Source organism: Dipodomys merriami, unplaced genomic scaffold, assembly GCF_024711535.1.
Source record: "Dipodomys merriami isolate MVZ:Mamm:240054 unplaced genomic scaffold, mDipMer1.0.p SCAF_275, whole genome shotgun sequence".
Classification (NCBI taxonomy): Eukaryota; Metazoa; Chordata; class Mammalia; order Rodentia; family Heteromyidae; genus Dipodomys; species Dipodomys merriami.
The window spans coordinates 950107-971997 of record NW_027204215.1 but is presented as its reverse complement, the minus strand read 5'-3'; the positions used below and the strand labels follow the sequence as shown (position 1 = coordinate 971997).

The following is a 21891-nucleotide window of genomic DNA, read 5'->3' as shown; positions in this document are numbered from 1 at the left end:
GGCACAGGGAGCTCCCGAGGAGACCACTATCCCCGTGCCCAGGCCTGGCCGGCTGGGCAGCCTTAGCTCCCACCATCTAGACAGATGTTCTCAGCCAGGCCTCAGCTTGCCACCCCCTGGGAGGCTCCATGAGCGCCCCAGCGCTGGGGGTCCTGGGGCAGGGGCTCTCTGATCTGCCCCAGGCCCTCAGGAGCCACCAACGGTAGTGACAAACCAGAGGCCACAGCAGAATCAGGCCTTGTGTTTGGTGCTACCAACAATTTGACTTCTCCACCGAATGTCCCCCCTAGGCACAAACAGGACAGCAAGGCCTCCTCCTCCACCGGTCTCCTTAGTGGGGGGACAGGAAAGCCACGGGAGACAAAAGCAGAGCTGGCTCCCCAACACTCTCCCCAGAGCCCCTGGCTCCATGGGAAGACTGCGGCTCAGATCACCTGCTGTAGCAGATGGAGCAGCCAGCTCCAGAATCCAGCTGTCTCCCACGGTCCATAGCCAGACCCCCCAAGGGGCCAGGCCAGGAAGGCAGGCGGAGCATTTGTCTTCTGGGCAGCACACTGACTCCGGCCCCTGTGCCCCAGCCCTGCACAAACGGGCTACACCTGGAGCTTCGCTGAGTCTCGTGGCTATGCCTTCCCCAGGCTCAGCTGGGAGGAAAGGCACATCTCCAGAGAGCTTCTGGGACACACCGGGTGCCACCCGACCTGAGCTGCGTCCAGGCACCAGCAGTCACTGGGCTTTGCCACGGGGTTCTGGATGCTATGGGGAGGGAGGGATGGCGGGAGGGAGGGGAGAGGAGGCTGCTCAAAGGAGAACCACAGGCCACAACCTTCCTAAAGGCCAGAGGCATCGCAGACTTGTTCTGACGTGGCCGACTCACCAGGCACTGGCTTGTTCCAATCTTCCTTCAGAATGACCACCTAGCAGAGTTGAAGCCCAGCAGTACTTCCTGCAGATACCAAGCTTGGTTAACCCAGAAGGTCTGGCTCCTTGTGCTGGTGACAAGTAGGCCCGTCCTGGGAACCAGGTCCCAGGACCAGGAAAAGAGCTGGGCTGTCTTTAAACACAAGCCCATGGGCCGACAGGGCCCTGCTTCTCTTCCCTGACCTGTTCAAATGTCTATTACTCTACAAGTAATTTGAGTTCCCATATTTTTCTGGTTCTAGGGCTTGAACTCAGTAGTTCAGTTCTGCTCAGCTTGCTTGTTCATAGCTGGCACTTCACCAAGTAAGCCAAGTCTCCAAGCCAAGCACATGCTTAATAATGGAAATAGAATCTTACAGTCTAGCTCTCCAGGTCTCAGCCTTCTGAGAAGCTAGGATTACAAACTGAGCAAACCTTAAAAGTGACTAGAGGCTAGGCATCGGTGGTCAGGCCTGTAATCCTAGCTACTCAGGAAGTTAGGATCTGAGGCTCCGTCAGCCCAGGTGGGAAAGTCCGTAAGACTCATCTCCAATTAACCATCCACAAAACTGGAGGTAGAGCTCTCGCTCAGAGTGGTAAAGTGTTAGCTTTGAGCAAAAAAGGCTCAGGAACAGTGCCCAGGTCCTGAGTTCAAGCCCCATGACCAATCCAAAAAAACAGAGAAGCAACTAGAGATGTGGAAAGCAAACTGTGCTGAGTGGTGAGGAGACCTTGTGCCCCCTCCCCTACTGCTGTGGGAAGGCTTGCTTCAGGGCATGGCAAGAAGGCAGGCCCCGAGGTCTGGCCTCCTGCACTCACTGCACAATACTGACCCCTTTTGCTCACAGGCCTTGGCTGGAGAGGTTTTTCCTTCCTGTCCACGTAAGACAGCAGCTAATTCTAGACACCAGGAAGCCAAGAGACAGGAGACTGCTGCAGGCAAGTACTGGAGCCAAGCAACTCCTCCACCTGTCCTCCAGCTTCATGCCAGTGTCCTGCGAGCTTAGCAGGCCCGCCTGTCAGCCAGCAAGGGGGCCTGAGCACTGGACCCCTGTAAGTTGAAAGTAAGAGGGATGGCAGATGATACCTCTCATTCGTTTCCTGTATCTTGGCATCAGCATATTTAGAATCCTGGCGTGCAAGGGGAGGGCCTGCCTGGGGCTGGGGAAGGCATCTCCGAGTCCCAGGCTGTGAAAGGCCATCTTGTTTCTCAACTAGATACTACTCCATCCAGGGCTGGCAGAGGGAAGTGGAGTCCTCCCAAGTTTGGAAGGAATCCCCAGGGGAGAACTGCACTGCCCACAATTGGCCGTCAGCAACCGGCAGAGCCAAGGCTTCTCAAGGCAGGCTCCCTGCTGTAACATGTGACACTCAGGAACTTACGCCGATAGTCCACATTGTTGTTGGTCGTGGGGCTTGAACTCTGGGCCTGGGTTCTATCCTTCAGCTTCTGCTCAAGGCTAGTTTTCTACCACTTGAGCCACAGCGCCACTCCTGGCCTTTTCTGTTTATGTGGTGCTAAGGAATCGAACCCATGGCCTCATGCATGCAAGGTAAGCACTCTACCACTGAGCCACCTTCCCAGCCCCAATTACTTCATTTTTAAAGGAGCCCAATGACTGCAAGAAAATATAAAGAAATTAACTACTCACAGTTTAAAACATTTTCTAAAAAATCCTGAAGTACTTCACAGATCCATGAAAACCATTAAAATTATTTTGAAATGGAAGGATAAAAATTCAAATTCAAGACAGGTGCTTGTGCCAGTAATCCTACAGGAGGCTGAGATCTGAGGATGGCAGTTCAAAGCCAGCCCAGGCAGGAAAGTCCGTGAAACGCTCATCTCCAATGAACCACCAGAAAACCAGAAGTGGTGCTGTGGCTCCAAGTAGTAGAGGACTCGCCTTGAGCTGAAGAGCGCAGGGACAGTGCCCAGGCCGGCGGCAGACCTCCCCACCACCCAAAAAAAAAAAAAAAATCAAATTCAAATCAAAGTACATTATTCGTATGTATAAAGTATCTCAATGAAATGCCATTTGTACAACATATACTAATAAAAAATGAAATGAAGGACTGGGAATGTGGCTTAGTGGTAGAGTGCTTGCCTAGCATGCATGAAGCCCTGGGTTCAATTCCTCAGTAAAACATACACAAAAAGCCAGAAGTGATGCTTGGCTCAAGTGGCAGAGCACTAGTCGAGCAAAAGCAGCTCAGGACAGTGCCCAGACCATGAGTTCAAGCCCCAGGACTGGCAAAAATAAAAAGAGCCAGGTGCCAGTGGCTCACGCCTATGATCTTAGCTACTGAGGCGGCTTAGATCTGGAGTTCAAAGCCAGCCTACCCAGGAAAGTCCTTGAGACTCTTACCTCCTATTAACTACCAGAAAACTGAAGTGGCGCCATGGTTCAAGTGGCAGAGTGCTTGACTTGAGTGAAGAGCTAAGGGACAGCGCCCCGGCTCAGAGAGCCCCATGACCAACGACAAAATTCTGCAAGTGATTGGAAGCTGCATGGAAATAAAACACTTGCCTACGTTCCAGTACTCGTTGTGTGCATTTCCTTCCAATTGTTAAACTCTGGTAAAGCCAGTGACTTCCTAGGAAAGTGAGTTTCTGGAATGCTTATGATTTGTATTTGTACATTTTCTTTTTGGTAAACTTTACCTCACAAGGCAACTGCCTGCAACTGAGAGGAAGCGTCCTGCGGGCATCATCGAGTGTGGAGGCCAGGCGATGCATGGCTGCTTCGGCCCAATCTGTCTACCCTGTGCACCTGCAAATTCTCCAGAGCAAGGTGCCAGAGGCCTGAGTTCATAGTAGTCCCTCAGTACTTTTACAAATCATCAACTCTTCCACAAGAGAGCTCTGGCCCTGCCCAGTTACTGGACCAGCACTGCAGCTGCACAAGCAAGGCGGGGAAGCATGCGAGTACACAGCTTGCTAAACAGGTATGTTTATTAAGGCTTGTATTCTCCTAGAGGACAGCTTTCCCACGTAGTCCATGACTCCGACAGGCAGTAACAGCTTGAGGAGGTGACACTTTACATACAAGTCTAAACGTCCACTCGGTCTTTTGGAGTATCTATTTCGGGAGTATCTGCTCTCTAGATAGGAAGGATCCTCTACAGCAGGCGCGTGCAGAATCAGTGGGGCGCGGGCGTGGGCGCGAGCACCGCTTTTACGCGCAACTCCAGCTCCAGGTGGCGGGGAGATCCTCAACAGCCTCGTTCCACAAAACAGGACACACGCTTGTTTTCTAGATTTTTTTTGATTTTTGCTTTCTTTTAGCCATTCAACAAGAAAAAAAAAAAATTATAGACACACGGTGAGATTTACAGTTGCATTTTCCATCACACTGCACTGCCAGGCCCTACATTTAAAGCTTAGCATTAGTGGTGTAAAAATGTAGGAGGGCTTTAGGATTCTCAAGTGAGGAAAGGGAAGAGTTAAACATGACCTGCAATTACGAACGCCTGAGTGCTGAGCTAGCCTGCCCTGAGCCAGGGCAGGGAGGGGCGGGCAGCTCACTCTGCCAGCTAATGCACCAAAGGTCGGCCTTCCCAAAAGCGCAGTGTGGTCACCACATTTGAAAACTGAAGGCTACCTCTGTAACAGAAAAACCAAACGGGCAGCTAGCATTTTGGAAGGACGACGGACGGTAAACAGGGCAAACCAGCAGAATCAGGTGATGTCTCACCTTCCTACCAGCACTGAGAACAGGTGGCAGTCACCTTTCGGCTAGTGCTGCAACATTCTAACAGCATGTTCTCAACAACTCACGAGTGCTCTTACAGCTGCTCCGAGGCAGAAAAGGAGTAAGAAATGTAAATGACTGAATGTAAGAATGAGAACATAATTTCTGCCAAAATAAAAAACCTCTGGGATGTATCAGGTGTTTTGTTTTGTTTCAAAGGATGTTTATATTTCACATAGGTCTGATAAGCTGACAAAAAATAGTCCTTTATTAGTGAGTTCTACAAGGTTATGATACATATAAAAGATAAAAATGAATGCAGATCCATCTGGCAAAAATGAACTACAAAGAGTAAAGACGCAAGCCCTCAACCCGCTCTGGACAACACGCTGGAGCTGATGCCAGGGGCAGCACCAAGCATACAGTTGAAAACTTGTTTCAAAGTCACTGTTAACCAGAAACACCGGTTTGTTCTTACTGTTTGTTTCGATTCTGCCGCTCCTATGGAGGAAAAAAAAAAGGAGAGGAAGTTAATTAAAACACTGAGCAATTCCGCCGTGCAGGTGACCTGCCAGAAACAAGCCCGAGGCTGCCCAAGTCATAACCTGACTGTGAGGCTGGCTCCCTTGTGCACAGCCACGGCTCTGGCTCTCGGGGGCTGCCAGGCCCCCCACAGACCAGGGTGGGTACAAATGACATGCCAGCGAGCAGCTCGCCCTCAGGTCACTGTAAAAACTCTGCGCCAAAGGAAGCAACGAACACAGAAAGGGCTCTCTTGTCTCTTCTTCCATTTAAGCATCCCAGTGGCTTCTAAGGACACCAAAGTCTGTTCAGCTTGCTCAAAAGCAAGATCTGAATCACAAGGCTAAGGAAGGCCAGGACAAAGCTGCTGGGTGCTCCACAAAGGGCAAAGGACACAAAGAGAAAGGCTGAAGACTTGCTCACCATTCCTATGAACACAAAGTCTGGGACTTGCAACCAATTTCCCACAACTGCTGTCCCAGCCTCTGGCCGGTGGGTTTAGAAGCGCTTTGTGCTTCCCACCTAAACGTAGCTCTCAGCTTGGGAGCCCATGACGTGAGATGCATGCAGCACAGCACTGGGCTACTTGTGTGCCCAGCATGCTCATCCTAGATGCAAGCCAGGTGGAGAATCACAGGGCAAAACTACACACTCCAAGTATGGAGGAGCCAAGGTCTAAGGGTCACAGTTCAAAGCGAACCTGGGCAGGAAAGTCTATGAGACTCTTAACCTTCAATTACCAAAATGCTGAAAATAGAGGTGTGGCTCAAGTGGTAGAGCTCCACCTTTGAGCAGTGCCCAGGCCTCAAGTTAAAACTCCCAGGATGGCAGCCAAAAAACCCACAAACTGACATCCTCAGACATCATCCTTAGAAGAACAACAAATGCTATTCATTGTTAATTTGTGCCAGTTCTGGGGCTATGAACTTAGGGCTGGGCATTGTCCCTGAACTCTTTTTTTTTTTTTTTTTTGGTTGGTTGTGGGGCTTGAACTCTGGGCCTGGGCGCTGTCCCTCAACTCTTCAGCTCAAGGCGAGCGCTCTAACACTAGAACTACAGCGCCACTTCCAGTTTTCTGGTGGTTTATTGGAGATTAGAGTTTCACGGACTTTCCTTCCTGGGCTAGCTTTGAACCAAAATCCTCAGATCTCAGCCTGCTGAATAGCTAGGATTACAGGCGTGAGCCACCGGCTGAGCTTTTATGCTCAAGGCTAGTGCTATATCACCTGAGCCACAGTTCCACTTCCTGCTTTTTGCGGTTAATTGTAGATAAAGGAATCTCACGGACTTTCCGGCCTGGGCTGGTCTGAACTGAGATCCTCAGATCTTAGTCTCTTGTGTAGCCAGGGTGATAGGTGTGAGCCAGCAGCGACAGACTCAATCCTTATTCTTAAGCTCTCTCCTCTACTCCTCTACCAAGACTCCAAAGTCAAGCACACTGGCTGTGGCTAGAAGCCAAGCAGGATCAATCTCTAGCAATACATGTAACACACAACTGCCACTGTTTTAAGCAATGAAGAACTAGCTAGTTAAATCTATGGTAGCCTAGGACTTATATAGCTTCCCTCTGACTGTTAGTGCTTTCCTAAGAAACAAGCTATGTTTACACCTATAAGCTGGACAAGGAAACTGCAAAAACACTGTTCTTCCTATATTCTAGGTATAGAAAGCCTGACTTGCCCATGATCCCATTTGCAGATCTGTCATACCCAGCTTCCCCAAGCACAGCTCTGGTGGTGCCTGACTAAGGCTCCAGCTATACAGCAGGTCACAGTAAGAAGAATGCAGTCAGACCAAAATGAGATTATCACCTAAAAAGTAATTAGAGAAAAAAAAAAAAAAGGAGCCATGGTTCAAATGGTAGTGTCTGTCTAGCAAGCATAAGCTCCTGAGTTCAAACCCTGGGTACAGCTGGGTACAGCTGGCTCACGCCTGTAATCCTAACTGCTCAAGAGGTTGAGATCTGAGGATCATGGTTTGATTCATGCTCTTATCTCCAATTAATCAGCAAAAAACCAGAGGGAGAACTGTGGCTTAAATGGCAGAGCGCTAGCCTTGAGGGGAAAAAAAAAAAAAGCTAAGGGACAGTGTCCAGACCCGAGCTCAAGCCCCAGTACACAAAAAAGTAAATTCCAGAAATCAAAAAATGTAAATTCCAATGTACCCATTGCACAGCAAAGTAGAGAAACTATCAGTACTGTGTTATTGCCAGTTATGTTTACATCATTGTACAATATGCTGCGTGTCTTTTTGATCTTAATGTTGTGAAAGTATGTCTTCCCCAAAGCAAGTGGTGTCCAGAAAGCAAAGGAGAAAAGTAAATGTTCTACATTTAAGTAATAAAGTGAAGACCTGGGGCTGGGAAGATGGCTCAGTGGTAGAGTACATGCCTTGCATGCCAGAGGCCCTGGGTTCAATTCCTCAGCACCACATAAGCAAAAAGAAGCCGGAAGTGGCGCTGTGGCTCAAGTGGTAGAGCGCTAGCCTTGAGCTGAAGAGCTGAGGGACAGCGCCCAGGCCCAGAGTTCAGGCCCCATGACCGGACCCAAAAAATAAATAAATAAATAAATAAAGTGAAGACCTGAGATTTATTGAAAGGCAGTATGTCTTTAGCATAAGTTGGGTGGCATTATGGGAAAAATGAGGCAAGCATCCTGCATTCAGTGTGACTGAATGGGAGCAACCCTTCCTTGCCGGCCATCTCGCTGGAACCATACAGATCTGAACCACAGATACTAAGGGTCTGTTTGAAAAACAGGACCATTTGAAAGTGATGAGGTCTCTCAGTGATGAGCCAAAGAGGAAATCTGCTCTCAGAGGTTCTGAGAGCACCCTGGGATCTCCCAGGGTCCTGGACAATGGCCACACGTGCTACGTACAGCCTGCGAGAAGGAGCGACTGACGCTCTCCAACACTCTTCACTAGCCACACTAAACCACACTCCTCAGAAAACCCGAAACACCTGGGACAAACCTAAGCGCAGCCACTGAAGGGAACCTCACGAGTGGCAGCTCACACAGGGCAGCCTGGGCATGACTCCATCTGAGGCCGCCCCAAGCCCACCTCCATCACCACATAGATACCTGCATTGCCACCATATCCACAGCAAATATCAATTTAAAAGTCAACAGTCAACTAATAACAAACCTAGGTTCTCACTTGTCACCTCCAACATGACATGGAACTACAGGACTGAAAACTCTCAGGCCAGGATATGGTTCAGGGAAGGGTCGCCGAGACCCTTCATCCCCAGCTGGCTGTTCAGTGGGGCAAGATGAATGAAGCCCCGAAGTCCTCCAAGCGGTTCCAGGACCAGGGATGAGGGCAGAGGCCTCTGGGGCCTGCAGACTGCTGGGAACCACGCAGCTTTACAAACAGCACAGCGCCCACCACCAAGTTCTCATGCACACTCCAGCTTTAAAAACATCAACCAAATTAGTGGCAGGTTTTTCCTATACCAAAGCTCACTGCCAACTTTTGGCACCCAGGATACTCCATGGCAACACAGTATTCATTATTTACGTGAAAAAAGTGAGCACACAAACGTCTGGTGATGTTTAAGATCAGACCTCACTTGCATGAACAATTATGTCTGTTCTGACCCTAGAATCCAACTACTCAGCACAGTCGTGCCTGCACTTAAGTTATTCTGTGTACACAACAGCGGCCCTGTGGGAGTGAGGGCCACAGGTCTACTACTTTGGGTAGGTACACGCTATAATGCTGGCAGAACAACAAAATCAGCCAGCCACACTGCTCAGAAAATGTTCCTTCATTAAGAGATGCGTGGCTGTTTTACTTTACACCCAAAACAGCTAATACGGCATTTTAGTTACTGGAAAACACAACACACTGCTAGCCAATCACCAGTGGCTCACACCTATTATCCTAGCTACTCAGGAGGCTAAGATCTGAGGATCGTGGTTCAAAGCCAGCGGGGGCAGGAAAGTCCGTGAGACTCATCTCCAATAAACAACTCAGAAAACCGGCAGTGGTGCAGTGGCTCAAGTGGTAGAGAGCTAGCCTTGAGCTGAAGGACAGTATTCAGTCAGGCCCAGAGTTCAAGCCCCATGACCAATAAAAACACATGCCTTTCTGCCCAATCAGTAAAATCACTTGCTTCTCAGAAGAGCAACTGCTTCTAACAGAGGATGGAGATGACCAGAACCCTGGCCACTACACACTGACATTCCACAAAATAAGACAATACACCTCACCTCTCTGGCTACTTCTTGAGTAAAAGGAAGCTTTACAGCACATGTTAGGTTCTTGATTCCCAGTTCTAGGACCAGCTCTGGGCACCAGTTTGTTCTGGAGAGGAGAGGCACTCACTCCCGGCAGGCCCTGGGAGCACCGCTACCTGTGTTTCAGGTGTGAGGACCAACGCCAGGTGAATGGATCTAACCACACCTAACATGAAATGTCTGCATTCCAAACCTGCTCCTTCCCCATCATTCTCTTAAGAGGGAGCATGCTGAGTTGGAATATTGGGTTTTTAAAAGAAAAATAGAAAAGCACCTAGGGCTAGTGTGTGCAACAGTTTAAGGGTGCTCCCAAGGACACGCCCTCAGGTGGGTGCTGGGGACACCACCGACCACCGTCTAAGCACTGTCCACCACCTCACTGACCCCCCCACCCAGGGTCAGGAGACACCACCGTCCAAGTGCACCTGACTGGACAGAAGCTAGCAAGCACTGAAGAGATCAGAGTTCAGAAAGCAAAATAAGAACAAAACTAACTCCCCTCAAGCTCTTGGCAATGAAATGTGTCCAGTGTTCCCACTGACCACAATGTTTACACACTGAGAAGTAGCCAGAAGCCACTGGTGACGTCCACTCCGATGGCATGGCTGCTCCTCCAGGGAAGGGAAGGGAAGGCCCTCGGCCTCTGGACAGCCCTGCCCAAAGCTGGCCGGCCCCTGCCTATGAACGACACCGGCAAGCTCTATCATCTCTCTTTGCTCAGGCTGCGCAGTACCCGGTAAGCACAGACGCAGCAGACCTCGAAGACACAACTCACCTTGCGTACCACCTCCTCTTCCTCCTGTCGCTTCTCATAGTGAGAAAAGTCATCGAAGATGGAGGTCGTGTGCCTATAGGAAGCGATAATCTTCAGCACTTGCTTGGCCTTTTCCAGGGGCACCTCCTGTGTGTCTCGGGAGTTTGTGACAGGCTTGTTGTCGTTGTTCTCCAGCCTGATGTGCCGGAGCTGGCTATTGGGCACGTCCTTGACAAAAATCCACTTCACGTCGAACTTCCCCTTCCACTTGTCCTGAGACCAGACCCCTGCGCTGGTGCCATAGTCCACGGCGGACTTCATCTCAGCCACCCCACAGAAATGCCCGCTCCCGTTGACACTGAAGAGCAGGTAGACGGGCCCCTTGCTGGCCACGGCGCGGAAGGCGCTGTCCAGGCGCTTGTTGCCGTGCTCTGTGCTACACCAGATGGAGTACTTGATGGAGCGGTGGATGTCGTCCTCAGAATAGCTCTTGATGATGAACACTCGTCCACTCTTGAGATTCCAGTCAAACTCCTTAGGGTTATAGCTGTGGGCAGCCTTCAGTTTCTCAAGGACTGGGTGGGACTCCGCACTGGGGGCAGAGGTGGGCTGGGCATTCCCCGGAGAGCTGCCATCACTGCTGACGGCTCCGCTCTGCCCAAAAGCTGTGCTTCTGTTGCGAGGGGCACCCCAGCGGGCCTGGGGAGGCTGCTGAGGACTCTGATACTGTGGCTGGACCAGAGGGGGAGGCGGAGCGGGGAGAGCCTGGGCAGCCTGCTGGGGCTGTGGGGCAGCCTGGGGGGCCGGGGCCTGTTGGGGGGCTGGGGCCTTTGGCATGGGCCCCTTGTTATCCCAGGTGCCAATGTCCATGTTATGCTTGATTGGCGGGGGAGGCAGTGTGCTCCCCAGCACGGGCCCGCTCTTGGCTTTCATTTTAGGCTGTGGTTTTGCAGGCTTGCTGGCAATGGCTGCCCACGAGGTTGGCTTTGACACTGGCAGGTTTACATTTGTTCCACCATTTCCCGAAAGAACACCTGTCAGTGCTACGCTGCTGACAACCGAGCCCACTGTCTTGACTGCAGAGGTGGTGACGTCCCCGATCTTCAAGCCAACCATGCCCTGCTCTAGACTGTTCATCCCAGGGGCCTTGTTGAGGGTATCACTGTGAAATCCCGTCTGCCCATCAACCACCGTGCCGCCCAGGGAGCTGGGTGTCTGCCCATCAACCACCGTGCCGCCCAGGGAGCTGGGTGGGTAGGTGTAGCTGCTTCCATATGCTGAGCTCTGAGTTTGCTGCCCTTGAGAACCACTGGTTCCCCATGCTGAAAATGCAGGGTTTTCTGGGAAAAAGTTAAACCTGTGTTGATAGAGATTGTTCCCCAGCCCTCCAGGCTGCCCAAACACAGCATCATGCATGAAATGATGGTCTCCATTGCTAAGCTGTCCGTAGGTGGTGAGGTATGGGATCGGAGGGTCCCCTGCAGTAGACCATGGCGCCTCATTGAGGGAGTAAGGAAAGCCAATGGATGGTGGATAGTAGCTCGACAGGTAGGGGTCACTCATCGAGGGGTAACTGTTACTCTGTGGAAACAAACATGACAGGTTAGACTGGTGTCACACAGGAGGACACCACGCACACCAGGCCCCTCACAGAGGCCGAGCATAAACAAGCCTGGCACCACGCAGAGCTGTTCCTTCCTAGAGAAAAGCCAAGTTCACCAAAACTATAACAAAATCAAAACCCAAAGAAAGCAGTGACACTTACAAGACTCTGTACTTAGGTTGAACAACAGCTGAGCCACTAAGAACAGGATGAGCAGCTCTGACCTCGAGTGGGGCCAGCCACGCACCATCAACTCTCACAGCGGCCACTATGGAACAGCCACCAACGCAAACAGCTGAAATACCCCCAGGGTGCACAGGCCCAGAGGCTGCGGCTCACCATCAGCAGCACCCCAGGCTTGCCATACTGGCACCTCAGACTCATCTGCCAGAACTGCTTCCCCACACCTTTCACTGCTCCACCTCTAAGTCTGGCGCACCTGTCCCTCACCAGCCCAGTGTCTTCTGGGCACAATCCTGGACCATCAGCGGGCCTGGCAGCAGAGCCCTGGGCTTTCCTGCCCTGGCTAAGAGCAAGCCTCTCAAGAGTGAACACTCCACTCTGACACAGTGGGCCCTCATCTGGACGGCCTTCCTGGGCTTCCCTGTCTGCACGACAGCAGACATCTTTCAAGGGGCTTTAAAGTGGCTGGACCACAGGCACCAACCACACCATGGTGGAGGAGGGAGGTCTTAGGAGCCATTTTAAGAGATCTCTGAGGGTGCTGGTGGCTCACACTTGTAATCCTAGTTAGGAAGCTGAGATCAGAGGATCGCAGTTCAGAGTCACCCTGGACAGTAAAGTCTGTGACACTCTATCTCCTCCAATTAACCAGAAAACCAGCAAGTGGCATTGTGGCTCAAAGTGGTAGAGTGCCAGCAACAGGGACAGCATCCAGGCCCCAAATTCAAGCCCCACAACTAACAGAAAGACCAGAGGAAAAAAAAAAAGGGGGGGGGGGAGAAAAAGTCTCTGAGAAGGTTCTCCAGCAGCTCTGAGATGATGTCCTCCTGGTCAGAACTGGGCCCTGTCCCCCACACGTGCCTGAGGTGATGCAGGTGACTTCCTGTGCAGTGCCGTGCTGTGCAGGGTGCTGAGGACAGGAGGAAGGGTGAGGCAAGGGCCCCTCTCAGTGGACCCTTTCAGAAAAACGTAACAAGTTCCCTGAAATGAAGCCTTTCAGGTCCTACAAATGAGACTCTATCAACACCTTATGCATTAAGAGAAACATGTTAATCAGAATCATTGAAACAGGTTTTAATGATTCTGGCTCCATTTTTTTGCAATCTTCCCTCACAGTCCGCCCTGGGCAGCCTTCAAAGCAGCCTAATACATGGGAGGCAAGGTCAGCCGGGAACGAGAAATGTCAACAGGTCTGGGAGGGCCGCTCTGTGAAGTGTACCACAGATGTTCACGCATGCAGGGCCAAACACGATAGTCCTACCACTCTCAGTAGCTACGCCACTTCAATACTCCAGGCCAAGGAAGAGAGAACATGGTGGTGTGGCATTCTAGTCCACATGAAATGTTCCATAAAGTAAGATACAGAACTGGCCACAGAGCTGTAACTGGTCCACTAGATTCTCTACCATGCAACAGGTGGACGACAGCTTTTTCTCAGCCTGTGCTACCTATAAACATGACCTGGATAATTCAAGTTTAAGCACAACTTCAACCAGAGCCCCACACCGATCCTGGAATCCCTGATTCTTTAGGATCTGACTCTACTACTCTGTATGCCGGGCTGAGGCCCGTGCTACAAACCTCCCCAGGAAGGGACCCGGTTCCCAGGCCCCGTGGAGAGCACAGGCCAGCTGCTCTATGTGAACCAACAGTGTGTGTGTGGAACTACATTGGGGCTGCTTGTCAAGCTAGAACACACCCACACCATGACTCTTTCTCTTATAGAGAGGCTCAGGCTCAGTGCTCTGATAACCCATTCTAAGGGATGGAGTGGGCCAAGAGTGACCCAGTCCTTTCTTGGTTTTGGGGCTCAACAGAGCAGCAGTCTAACATACCAATATGTGTGTTTGTTTACCAAGGGCATGGCTAAATAAAGCTAAACAAATTCAAAGCTTGCTCTTCACACAAAGCTTCCTCTTGAACTCCCTGAGTGAGTACACTCAAGACCCCATCCTCACCCTCTTACTACTGGTGACACCATAGTCACCACATTTCTTTGTGTGTGTGTGTGTGTGTGTGAGCCAGCACTAGGGCTTGAATTCATTGGCCTCACACTTTTGCTCAGCTTTCTTGCTCTCAGCTGGTATTCTACCACATAAGACACACTTCAAAATCTGGCATTTTGCTTATTACTTCAAGATGGAGTATTTCAGACTCTTCTGCCTCGGCTGGTTTCAAACCGATATCCTCCAGATCTTAGCTTCCTAAGTAGCTAGGATTACAGGCATTCGTCACTGGTACCTGGCTTCACATTCAAGACTTCTACTATAGCCCTGGGTACCACAAATACCACCTAGAGGTGGCTAACACATCTTCCAAGCAAAGATCAAACCCCTGAAAAAAGAAACTGTACCTTTGAACTTTAAAAGTTCAAAGTTCAGTGCCCCTTTCCCACAAACCAGAAAACAGTAAGACACTTAAAGAAAAAATAAGAGCCGGGCACTGGTGGCTCACACCTGTAATCCTAGCTACTCAGGAGGCTGAGATCTGAGGATTGCAGTTCAAAGCCAGCCCAGGCAGAAAAGTCTGTGAGACTCGTGTCTCCAATAAACCACAGAAAACCAGAAGTGATGCTGTTAGCGCTGTAGAGCCCTAACCTGGAGCTGAAAGGCTGAGGGACAGTGCCCAGGCCCAGAGTTTAAGTCCCAAGACAAAAAAAAAAAAAAAGGAAATTTTAAGTCAGCAGCCATTATCCTTAGATCATTTGGAATACAAATTACCAAACACACTGAACTCATAAACCTATTCTTGAATTAAAAACAATTTTTCTGTAATTATTCAAGTTTAATTACCTTAAAAAACAAAAAAGGGAGGGAGAAGAGAGAAGAGGGAGGGAAGATAACCATTCTGAGTCACTAGAGCTATGTAACCAGCAGGTGAAACTAACTTCCTCTACTCATGTTTCTAAGAAGGAAACAATTCTGAGAGAATTCATCAGTGTGACCACGAAACACTGGGTAAAGAGCAGAGACCCCTCCTGAGTCCAGCAGCACATCTTTGGAGTAGGCTGAGAAATGGAGATATCATCAAACCAAATCACGAAAGAGGAAAGCATCAAGGGCAATGCTGAAAAGTGACCAAGGAACGGGGGTGTCTGGGAGCTGTTCACTGAGTCATTCACCAGGGTGGCTACACTGCAAAGGAAATGGTATTTTAAAAAGCTCAACACTAACTAACCGCTTACTCTGATGGCCGTTCTCATGTTTTCAAGGTTGATCCTCCTGAGGCTGCGGTTCTGGCCTCTCGGCTAGATGGTCAATATGCAGACACAGCAGTTTCCAACAAAGAATTTCTGCCTCTTTCTCAGCAACTTGCCAATTAAGTAGGTAAAGACTCATTGCAGCTTCCAGCTATAGTGATGGCAGCAACTGTGTAGGCAAATCCCTCCAGGACACTACACTGGGCCTTCCTTTCACGTAAGCCCATGTTATTTAAGTGCAGTCGCAGAAGCTGATGTGAGACAGGTCCACACTACTGACCCTGCAGGCTGTCTGGGCCATAAGAACTGCTTGTACATCAGCAATCCAAGTGCTGTGTTTCTACCAATTCTTCACATGAAACAGCCAATGCTGTTCATGCATGCAGGGCACAGCATTATTTAGCTTAATTGTGTGCCCAAACTCTGACAGAAATCCTGGACAGTGGGGTAATAACAAGCACAATGCTCAAATCAGGCTATCAGCTTTCAAAGCCTGCCACTTTAAAGAGAAAGCATGGACATACACATTCAACCACACAAGCCAGCAGCTGAGGAGGAAGCATGGACACACACATTCAACCACACAAGCCAGCAGCTGAGGAGGATGTATGTCAAGGACTGTTCAAGGAGATTCTAGACTCACTCAAAGAACACTTCAGTCTAGAGGCAGTAACGACGCCCAAATAACTCATGATCAAACAGCAAAACAGTAAGATACAAAGCAGGGATGCAGAGTCCCATACAAATGAGGCAGGACACACCACAGTCCCATATGAAGAAACAACAGGATGGGCATCTGCTGATGACAAGCTCTTCTTCACCTGGGCAAATTATGTTTTCCCAGCATGTCAAATGACGGCTCATAATAAAGTTCAGTCCTGCTGGGTACCAATGTCTAATGCTGATAACAGGAGACTAGGATGTGAAGATCAAGGTTCAAAGTCAGCTTGGACAGTAAAGTCCATGAGAGCCAAGCACTGGAGGCTCGTGCTTATAATCCTAGTGACTCAGGAGGCTGAGATCTGAGGATTACGGTTCAAAGCTAGCCTGGGCAAGAAAAGTCTATGAGTCTCTTACCTCCAATTAACCATCAAAAAGCTGGAAGTTGGAGCTGTGGCTCAAATGGTAGAGCACTAGCCTTGACCAAAGAAAGAGCTCAAGGACAGCCCATGGGCCCTGAGTTCAAGCCTCAGGACTACTCCATCGTCCACGCGCGCATGCACGCACACGCACACATACATGCTACTGTCTCCACTAAGCCAGCAAAAAGCTAGACTAGAGGTAAAGCACTATCTGAGCAAAACAGCAGAGCATGGCCTGACACCAGTGGCTTATACCTGGAATCCTAGCTACTCAGGAGGCTGAGATCTGAGGTTCAAAGCCAGCCCAGCCAGGGAGAAAAGTCCATGAGACTCATCTCCAATTAATCATCAAGAAAAAAAAAAAAAAGAAGCAGATCTGTGGCTCAAGTTGCATAGCCTCAAGTTCAAAAAGCTCAGGGACAGTGCCCAGGCTCTAAGACCAAGCCTAGGACTGGCCAAAAAAAAAAAAAAAAAAATCAGAGCATGAGGAGACCCTGAGTCCAAGCCCCCGTAGCAGCATCAAAACAAAAAGAAAGAAATTCAATACTCAGGTGACTTGATTAAATAAGCAAGGCTTCAGAAAAAATAAAAATTACCACCCATGAAAAAAAATCACTACCATGCACCTCACAATAGGAGCACGAGACTTTCCCTATAATACCTAGTACACAAGTGAATTATGAGAGCAAAAAGGTAAAAGCAGTTTGGTTTTCTTGCTTTCTGTTGACAACCAACACCCCGATGCCCAGGTGTCCTTGGGATCACAGCACATAGCCAAGCTCATCAGATAAGGCCGGCCAGGGGTTAGCACCAACTGTTCCTAACTCAGTCACCACTCAAAGGCAGGAGGTCCTCCTCTTTAAGGTAAGCCATCCCTTGCTTCCCAGAGAACAGGAGGAACCGGGAAACTAGGAAGCCCGAAGCAACAAAGCCTTGAAAAAGAAAACAGGACAAGGATCCCCAACTCAAGAGTCATCTATTCTGTACCTCTCTACTTCATTTCCAGAAAGGTTTGTCAGCCCACCTCTCTCAATCAGGGCTCATGATGCTGCTCAGCAGCAACCAGGCGCGTCAGATCCACAGCAGGGAGACAGAGTCCCGTGAGGCCCCACACCACCAAAGCCCACAAAAAGTGACATTCACCCGCTAGCACGCAGCAGGCCCCCAAAGATGTCCAAATCATTCTACGGATGCTTTCTGCACAGCGACTCCAGCTGACCAGACCTGGATTCAAAACAAGGGCTGCTCACTACCTTCTATGCTGTCACCTCCACAAGCATGCTGCATGGAGCCAAGTGACTGAATTCTAAACATTCGCAGCATCCCTGCAGCTGAAACACATTAACAGCTCACACATACACACGCACACACAGGCATACACATATACAGGAGTCGATGAGGTACGCTGCACACCAATCAGATTTTAACATTACTGTTACCAGCCACAAAATGCCCCTCTCCTGGCTGGACACCACAGCACAGCTCTGATCTGAAAGTGCACTTTCCTCACAGGCAGCCTCCACCTGAAGGGTCCAAGACAACAAAATAACAACTCCCAGTGACCATAACTGAAACGAGAATTCCAGGCAGCAGGGTACGCATCTGCTAAACGATCCCAAGTTTCCTCTTCTACCTTGGAAAGCTGCAGTCTCAAGGATCTTGAGCTGCTTCATCTGTAAATACAAGTGAAGACTGAAGATTGGCTTCCCATCTCTTTGCTATTTTGGAAAATCTTCTATCAGTCACCGAGAGAACAGACTGACTCTTAAGTAATGTGCTGATTAATCACCTTGCTCAAAAGTACACATTGTAACCTAATGAACACAAAGAGGCCATTTTAAAGCTACTCATGTCTTTTTTCTATGGCTTCTCCAAGAGAGAAACAACCGTGGCCATTACTGATAGCAGAAAATAATCTGTCCCATTTTAAGAACACCAGCACTCCCCCTTCTGAAAATACAATTCATGTGTTGTGAAGTAACCTCCTTCTCATCACTTTGGTTACTATTTGGTACATGATACTGCCATAAGAAAAGAAATAAGATATTAAAAAAATAAACTTAACTTCTTGCCATTACCTTGGTCAAAAGTCTGTGGCTGAGGACAGGTGGGTTCGACAATGCCCCATCCTGCCTGGAGGAACAGATTCTCAGGGGCAACCAAGCCGCGGGGACGGATCCAGGACCCCGCCCACACTTGGTTTCTAGGCTCCTGAGCAGCTAATAGGAAGAAGTATAGAGAAGAGTACTAAGATCTAAAATCTTTTGAAAAGGGCAGTTGACAAAACAAAAACAAAACCAAGTCAAGGCCTTTTTTCAGTCTAGCACAGGGATGTCAAAAGTCTCGCTTCATGCTAAAGTAAATATGTACAATACATTTTAAAACAGCAGATATATGGTTAAACCTGCATTCCCAACTGCTCATGGTTTTAAACCAGGGTAATTCTGTCCCCAAGAGACATCTGCAGTATCACATCACAGGTGGGAATGGCTAAGGTTGGGATAAGTGCTCATGAAATCTAGCGAATAGAAGTGAAGGAAAGCCAGTGGCCGGTGGCTCACACCTGTAATCCCAGCTACTAAGGAGGCTGAGATCTGAGGATCATAGTTCAAAGCTAGCCCAGGCAGGAAAGTTTACAAGATTCCTATCTGCAATTAAGCACCACAAAACTGAAAGTGGAGCTGTGGCTCTGAGTGGTAGGGTAGTGTGCTAGCCTTGAGCAGAAGAGCTCAGGGACTCAGGGAAGTCCCCAGGCCCTGAGTTCAAGCCCCATGAATGACCCCCCCCCCAAAAAAAGTGGAGGATGCTAAACATTCTACAGTGTACGGAATAGCCAAAACAATGTCCAAAATGTCCGCAAGGCCAAGGCTGTGAAACCTTGAACTACCAGAAGATTCAAGTTGTTTACCTGATCTAGTCCCACAATTCTAACCCTCCAGAACCAAATGCAACAGGCCAGAAAACCTTAGAGAACTAAACACACCTGCACTCTGTAGAAGCAACATCACTGACCCAAAAAGAACGGGAATCACCAAGACCCTGCCTTCATCCTGGTGTCTAAGAGTGTGCCTTCTTCAGGGAGAAAACTAAGTGCATCACACTCACGCCTAGGCCAAACAGGAAGAAGTGCTCGAAGCCAAGTCCTCAAGGCCAAGAAGCAAGTCCTCAAGGCCATTCTATCATTTCTAATACTTTCTGGCCAGTTTTTTCCTTGTTTAAGGTTTAATAAACCAGGAATATGACAGTAAAGGTGTGTTACAATTTAAGCTAGTTTGTTTTTTTTGGCCAGTCCTAAGGCTTGAACTCAGGGCCTGGGCACTGTCCCTGAGCTTCTGTTGCTCAAGGCTAGCACTGTACCACTTGAGCTACAGCACCACTTCTGGCTTTTTCTGTGTATGTGGTACTGAGAAATCGAACCCTGGGCTTCATGCATGCTAGGTAAGCACTCTACCACTAAGCCACATTCCCAGCCCCTAAATCTTATAATTAAAATATCTAACAAATCAAACTCACCGGATTGGACTGTCCAGAAAGGTAGGGCTCAAAGTCATTGTCATGTACTGTATCCTTCTGATGCAAAGAACCATTTTGTACTAGAACAAGAAGTTGCAAAATATTATCAAGTTTTAAAAGATTAGTTTCAAGCATGGAAATTAGTCCACTTTCATCAATTTCTAGCACAAATTATGACTATTTTAAAATGGGCATAATCCACTAAGATGATGCTTACATACCTAGTTACGATAGTAATGCAGAATTTTGAAAAGTTTAAGTTACACTCTTAAAAAAGACAATCATAACTTGGTAGGAGGTTGACAAAAATAGGGGCAAACAAAATAACTGGCAAGAATAGGGTTCTGTGATTTGTTGTGTGCTGGGATGGAACTCGGGCCTCCCACGTGTCAGGCAACAGGTTTACCAGAGCCCTATCTCCAGCCCATGAAACAGGGTCTCAGCCCTACCCCAGCTCTGGACAAAGTCTCAGAAGATCTCTATTAGGCAAACAGGATGGAGGGGAGAAGCACTGAAACTAGGGGGTGCTCAGCTGGGACGGGGCTGTGAACCAAGTTCACCTGGATCTGCTCTCCACTAAATTTCTGCTGTTCGAAAGCTCGGCCAGAAAATGAAAGAAAGGGGAAAGAACGGCAAGGCAGGCGCTGGGCCTTTTCCAATCGTAAAACACGATGAACCATATTTGGTTACAGTAACACACACACTGGCTAAAAAGTCTTCCAAGAAAGCAAGAAGTGTCTTTGGTTTTCCCAAGAGTGAGTGCGGGAGTCTGTTCCAAACTAGAAAAACAAAGGAAATGACCACAGACTCGGCTGTAAGTGCCGCGGCCAGGCCAGGCCCGCGGCCGGCCGGTTCCCCCGAACCGACCCCCAGTGGCAGCAGAGGGCCGGCGCTCGGCCGCCGGCCTCCGGGCCGCACTCTCGAGCGGGCGCGGCTTCTTCCGCCTCCTCCTCCGTCCTCCCTACACTCCGGCCACCTGGCCGGCACTGGAACCGCAGGAGAGAACTTCTTGGAGAGTCCGGACCTGCCGCGCACACTTTCACCTCCTCGCAGCCGGAGGGGGAAACTTAGGTTTCCGGTTCCAGGCCCGGCCCGCGGACGTGCTCTCGCCCGAGCGGGCGGGCGCGGCCCCGACGGCGCGGCCCGCACGGCCATCCCGGAACTCGGCTCACCTTTATTATCTTGTCCTTTTGTTCTCTGCGTCGCCGCAGGCCGGGACGTGCGGGCGGACGCAACCCAGCCCGGGAAAGGAAAGACAGAGTTACTCTCCGGAGAACCTCCGCGCCTCCTGCCCCGCGACCCCGCCGGCCGACCCCGCGACCCCGGCCCGGCCCGCGGGTCCACGGCGCGGCCCCCGCCCCGCACCCCGGGCCCGGCGCCCGGCCTCGCGCCCCCCGCGCGCGCGCGCCCGCCCGGCCCCGGCCCGCTACCTGAGGGTCCACGCTGGCGGCCGACATGCTTCATCCACAGCGCGGCGCGGGGCCGGCGCCGGGGCTCGGGCCTCCCGCGAGGCCGGGCCTGACTCGCCGCGCGCGCGGCCCCGGGCCCCGCCGCCAACTCCGCGGGCGCGGCCGGGCGCGGCGGCGGCGGCTGCTAGCGCGAGGGCAGCGGCGGGCGGCGGGCCGGAGCGGACGCGCGGAGAGGCAGCCGACTCCAATGGCGGCGGCGACGGCGGGGACGAGGCTGCGCGACGTCAGCGCGCGGGGCAGGCCGGGAGCGCCGGCGGGCCGCCGCCGGGGCGCCTGCGCAGTGCCGCTCGGCGCGCCCGATTTCGCGCCGCGGTCTGGGTCTCCCGCGCAGGGGCGGGGCGAGCCGGGAAGTCACGTGCCGGGGGCGGGGCTCGCGCGCGGGCCGAGCGGGAAGTGGGTGGCGGGCGCCGTCCCGGGTCCCTGCGCGGCCGTCCCCCGCGCGGTGGCCGCGGCCGGCGCTGCGCGGGGCGGCGTGTGAGGCCCCAGGGGGACCGCGAGCCCGCGGGTCCTGGCCGCGAGCAGGTCGTGCAGCGGGAAGTCCACGCGAGCGGGTCGGTCTGCGGGGAGCAGCACTAGGCCGGGCCGGCGTCGGCCGGAGGACACCGCTGAGAACCGTGGCCGCCCCTCGTGCCCGAGAGGCCGCGTTCCCGCGGGCCGTACCGGGCGCTGGGCCTCGTAGAGTCGCCGCCGCCCGCGGCTGCTCCGGCCTCGGCCCTGCCCTCCTCCGCCC

General features: G+C 51.0%; 1 protein-coding gene across 4 annotated transcripts; it reads right to left on the bottom strand.

The window, feature by feature from the left end:
- Positions 1-3835: 3835 nt before the first annotated feature.
- Positions 3836-21238, bottom strand: LOC138837774 (YTH domain-containing family protein 1). 4 transcript variants are annotated; one of them, XM_070036771.1, is made up of 6 exons: positions 21123-21238; positions 20865-20889; positions 19693-19772; positions 18258-18398; positions 10134-11693; positions 3836-5093 (listed from the first exon to the last, which is right to left on the bottom strand). In XM_070036771.1, the coding sequence occupies exons 1-6, from the start codon at positions 21147-21149 to the stop codon at positions 5067-5069; spliced, it is 1860 nt and encodes a 619-aa protein (XP_069892872.1). In that variant the 5' UTR covers positions 21150-21238; the 3' UTR covers positions 3836-5066. The 4 variants fall into 4 exon arrangements, with proteins under 4 accessions (XP_069892872.1, XP_069892873.1, XP_069892875.1 ...); XM_070036772.1 differs by lacking the exon at positions 18258-18398 and having other exon boundaries at positions 21123-21236; XM_070036774.1 differs by lacking the exon at positions 20865-20889 and having other exon boundaries at positions 21123-21217.
- Between the last annotated feature and the right edge of the window lie 653 nt (positions 21239-21891).